Source organism: Primulina huaijiensis, chromosome 10 (genome assembly GCF_012295235.1).
Source record: "Primulina huaijiensis isolate GDHJ02 chromosome 10, ASM1229523v2, whole genome shotgun sequence".
NCBI lineage: Eukaryota > Viridiplantae > Streptophyta > Magnoliopsida > Lamiales > Gesneriaceae > Primulina > Primulina huaijiensis.
The window spans coordinates 14,965,217-14,970,549 of record NC_133315.1 but is presented as its reverse complement, the minus strand read 5'-3'; the positions used below and the strand labels follow the sequence as shown (position 1 = coordinate 14,970,549).

At 35.9% G+C, this 5,333-nt stretch overlaps 1 protein-coding gene across 2 annotated transcripts; it reads right to left on the bottom strand.

The window, feature by feature from the left end:
* Nucleotides 1-344: 344 nt before the first annotated feature.
* On the bottom strand, nucleotides 345-4,237 carry LOC140986441 (uncharacterized). Of its 2 annotated transcripts, none has more exons than XM_073454697.1 (5): nucleotides 3,921-4,237; nucleotides 1,514-3,662; nucleotides 1,134-1,194; nucleotides 809-1,032; nucleotides 345-714 (listed from the first exon to the last, which is right to left on the bottom strand). In XM_073454697.1, exons 1-5 carry the CDS (start codon nucleotides 4,033-4,035, stop codon nucleotides 654-656), a joined length of 2,610 nt encoding a protein of 869 aa, XP_073310798.1. In that variant the 5' UTR covers nucleotides 4,036-4,237; the 3' UTR covers nucleotides 345-653. The 2 variants fall into 2 exon arrangements, with proteins under 2 accessions (XP_073310798.1, XP_073310799.1); XM_073454698.1 differs by having other exon boundaries at nucleotides 1,514-3,659; nucleotides 3,921-4,236.
* Between the last annotated feature and the right edge of the window lie 1,096 nt (nucleotides 4,238-5,333).

Here is a 5,333-nt window from a genome sequence, read left to right as displayed (position 1 = left end):
AGGATTCTCGACCCAAATTTTCCTGGTTGTATATATACAATGATTTTGACAAGTCATTTCTAGGGATATCATTATGCATTTGCACATTTGTATCACTATTTAACTAAAGTCTTGATTATTTTTGTCGTTTTAGTTCATACTTGTGAAATTTTGATAAAATGTTTCGGAATCGTCGCAGTTTATCCAAGAAGATCAAACATCAGCATATCAACTTGGACCATGTCTCTCGAGTGCCCGCCCGTTTTGTTAATACATACATATATATTATGTTCTAATGTCATATGTCAGTAATCCATATTGCAGGCATTGGTCTCATCAATAAATACAGCTTGCAAACAAACAGATAAATGATAAAACTACAAATAATCTCAAATTTACAGAGTTACATATTGTCTTTACATTCCAGACAAACTTTATAAAAAACCCAAAACAAAACGAAAACTGCATCTTATTTTCTTGTACGTTTTCTCTGTTATTCCTGGCTTAATAAATTATTGTCACAGGTAAAAATGAATCACAACTTTGTATTAATTCATGAAAAAATATATAGGCAAAATAAAACGATGCATCAGGTAAATTTCTTTCATCTTCCTCGGTGAAGAAAAATAGTTGCACATCAGAAGTACCAGTGAAAGCCATCGAATCCTTGGAATCTATGATCGTGGAGCTCCTTTTGGAACTCGCATGCCAAAACCACGCTGTAGCCTCTCCATGCTGTTCATAATCTCAAGTCAGTAAATGAAACATTTTCATAAAAATGATTCACAAGAAAAGGAAACAAAAGATATACACCAGAATAGGAACATACGTTGGAGCAAGTTTTCCCAGGCTCTTTAGCTCCTCACCAGTCTCCTTGTCAATGATTCTGCCGGATATTTCAATGGCATATGATCGATTTCTATCGGTTGGCATCCCTCTACGTTTCAGCAAATTCAAATCTTTCTGGTTAAGTTCTCTACCATTCACATATATGCCGGTGTTTCCACCAGCACACTTTTCTGGCATGGGATGGTTAAATTCCTTGATGCCCGGCTGCAAGAAAAGAGAGCTAATTTTTAAAGAAACGTATGGAAGAATCATACATTCACCAAATTTGAGACTGTTTCATCAACGAAGATGGAAAAAATTCTTACAGGAATTATTCCTAGACAAGGGCCTCCCATCAAGCCCCAGAATCCAGCTTGGTAGTCATACCTGGCCAAGAAATAATATATAAGATATTGATCAAATGCAAAACATATATATACATACATATGTCTATCTTAAAATCAGATTTGATATTATAAGAACTAGATATTCCTTGTCACATGTGCCAATATATTTCACATATATAAATAGGTGAGAATAGAATTTTGGTCTCATGGCGATTGTGTAGTGGACTAGGTCCATAGCCGAACTGCGTGAACTATGAGTTGTGTCATTTTCTTTTTACCATACTTCAACTATTCATAAACAATCTTGACAGAAAGTGATTGGGAAGAAAATGTCATGTTTAGTTTAGGTGCGTGAATACCAGTATTGCCCAGGGTGGATGGGTCCGGCAACTTCTTCTGCCTTCTTAATCATTTCATTCGGCATACGATGCCCATTAATGGTCACATCAGCCTTTTCTTTCTCAGGTTTCTGATTTGATCTACTAAATTCCTTAAAGCTCTTTTTTACAATTCCAGCAAAAAATGACTCAGATGCTTTTCTGCCTTTTATGCTTGCCTCTCTGGAATCAAATGATGTGCCAGTATTTGAGAACTCATTGGATGATACGTCCGTCTCAGTTGCTGCTGACGAGTTATTGATAGAAAATTGATGCCTGGTAGTCTTGCTTGGCAAATATTTTTCATGGGAACCTTGACGATTCTTCACATGAAACTTATTTGAATATTCAAAGTATTCTTGAAGTGATGATCCCACAGGAGGTGAAGCCTCTTTATTCATTCTTTCCTCGTAAGCCAATTTAGGGTCGTCTCTCAGCACATTCAAACTTTCAGTCACTTTCTCCACCTCAATAGTGTGCTTCGATTTGGAACTTTGATACTTGGTCTCAGAAGAATCGCTGCCTCTTCCCTGGCCAGGTGAAGGTTGTTCTGGTTCTCTATCCATAGACTCGAAATCATAACCAGTATTATCATAATCACCAGATGAGAAAGTGGTCCCAACTTGATTTAGATGCCCATGCATGTATATTTCCCCACGTATTGGTGACAGACTACCGTTGTCATCAAGCTTAACAGGACTATCTGTTGGTGCTTCTACATCATCACAAATCACTAGTTTGTTATTGGAAAATGCAAAAAAAATCACTATAGAGCACACCCCACATTTAATTTTCTTCGGGTCGCTGTTAGTTGCAACATTCTTTGGCAATATCAACAACTCAAAACAATTGAAGCATACGAAGAATGGAGCACCACCGCCTATAGGGCGACAATGTAGTACAGCAGAAGCTGAATGCAACCTCGGAGGATGCCGGCGGATAAAACAATCCACTTCAGAATTCACGTCACTGGACCATCTCGTGTGTGAGAGAGGATTATGAGATCTTAAAGGATGATGATCTGTATCTTGGAAATGATAATCTCGTGGACCGATTGAGCCGGAATTTTTTTGATAGTTAAACAATGTATCAACTAATACATCGGAGAACTTATCACCGAAGGCAACGGGAGGACCTTGTCTCGTGTTGAAACAATGGAAACAAGAGCAAGATGGATGGTAATGATTGTCACTAGGATTATATGGCTCGAATGGGTCCAAATAAACCATGCCATCACCCGCGTATGATCCAGAACTATTTGGATGAGATGAAGGTTGTTGATAAAGAGGAGGTGTTCGAAAGGGAAAGGGACCCCTTCTTAGCATCTCAGATCTCAATGGACCCTCATATTGTTGAACACGATTCAATGCGCATCGTGAAGAATTAAAGCCGTCAACACCCATTTCTAGTCTGTGCATCCGATAAGGCTCAGGGTACTGATTCTGATAAGAAGGCCTATTAAAACGTGTACCAAGATACGGGTATTGCCCTGATGAGCTATTCACTCCCAATGATTTATTGGGATACCAATCCTCAGAACTATAACGGGAATCTTCATGAGCAATCGGCCTGTCAAGAAAAGTCTTTTCTTTACCCCTATCATTCAAATAACCATACCGACTCAGCCGTTCATTCCTCCCATCCAACACCCTAAAAATCTTAGGTCGATCTTCTCCAACGTAACCATCTTTGTTAAATCCATCCACACCAATCCTATTCTTCACCTCAAATTCATAATCATAACTTGGCCTAGACACAAGATTAGACGAGCCATGGTCCTCAGAAACTTGATCTAATCTTTGCATCCTATTCTCATCATCATTACATAAAGTCAAATCCTTGAAATCTCGAGCAACACCTGCTTGTCCCAACTCATCCAAATCACTACCTTGGATTGTTCCACCACCATGCTCCCACAAGTTCTCCCTATCCATCAGGCTACCACCGTAATTTTCAGCTGAATCCCGCAAAGCGCTCCTCTCAGCTCGGCTAGATGAACTAATGTTCGACATCCCATCAGACATACTACCCTTTTTCTCATATTTTTCAAGATACTTCTCTTTCATCATTGCAACCTTTTCCTCATCAGACCTTTCTGAGAACGAGTCCAAATTAAAACCTTTGTCCCCTGCTGAAAAGTCAACCATACAATAGAACCCACAAAAAAAAAAAAAAGAAAAACAAAACAAAGAACAAAACATCAAGAAAAGATTAACATCAATCAAGTCCCATCATTCCCAATATCTCCCAGATAAAAAATAAACCCAAATTGAAATCGAAAATGAAAATTTCTCAATTTCCATAGGATCAAAAACACCATGAAAGAAACTAAATCTCAGAATAGTTCACAAAGCACAAGTCTTGTGCTTAATATATCTGGAAAACTTACCTCTTAAAACCGCTCCACAACCACCGCACCGGTAAACAGAGTAACCAGTGACCTCTGGAAGCAAATTCTTACACTTCGGACACCGAACTAAACGAACCTCCGCTGTTTCTGACATTCTTTTCACAACTTTCAACTAATCTTCAACATGCCCACAAGCTTACAATTCATGCATTTCTTGGCATTAAAATATAAATTTTTTCGGTGAAATTTTGTTTTAAAAATTTGAAACTTTGTGCTTTTCCACGCAGGTGACGATCGGAACGGAGAAATAGATGTGCTCGCACAGTTTGAGGGTGACGCAACCGCCAGTCCACAAAAAAATAAGAAATATAAAATCACTTTTATTTATTTATTTATTATTATTCTCTTCAATAAAATAGTTCAGGTCTGACTTCTGAGGATCGTATATTTCTATACAAAGCTAGCTGGCAAGTCATTGACAATATAATTTCTTGAATAAAAAATTTATTTAATTTTTAGGGATTAAAATCTGCAAATCAATGACTAATTTTGTTCCTTTTTTTGTCTGAAAAATTTTTGATGTTCAATTTGAATGTTATACTTTACATTAACGACAGTTTTTATTTTATAATTTTTTAATGTTAATTAGTTAATACTCAAATTTTTTGTGTTTGGTGGATTAAGTCGAAAATAGAATATGGAAGCGAATCTTGCAATTTTGCCGTTTTGGTTTATCGTAAATGCAAGAAGCAATTGTTTGTAATAACTTATTTTTATTATTATTTTTTACTTGCAATCTTGCTTTATTATTATTTTTTAGATTAAAGAAACCAAAAAAATTAAAGAAAAGAAAAAAAATCACTAATCAGCCCAATTAGCTTATCAATGATACGATACTCAATTATAACAAATTTGAGCTAACGTAAGAATCCAAAACCAGTTTATTTTGGTTTTCGGAAAATAAACAAAACCAGATCAAATAACGAAAATAAAAATCGGATTTTTGGGTGAACTAAACCAATCCAAATGAATTTTCAATTCGCCCTTAATTTTGAGCACGATCAATATCAATAGTACATTTTTACATGATACGATACTCAATTATAACAAACTTGAGCTAACGTCAGAATCCAAAACCAGTTTATTTTGGTTTTCGGAAAATAAACAAAACCAGATCAAATAACGAAAATAAAAATCGGATTTTTGGGTTAACTAAACCAATCCGAATGAATTTTCAATTCGCCCTTAATTTTGAGCACGATCAATACAAATACTACATTTTTACACACTTACTAGAAAAGTTTATTAAAATTGATAATAAAAAATAAATGTGCTGGTATACAGTCATGGTCCTTGTGTTTTGGTATAACTTGCCCTTGTTCAATCCATTACGTACTCTTGTTTAAAAAATTAAAATTGAAATTGAAATTGAAAACTAAAAATAAAATTTGT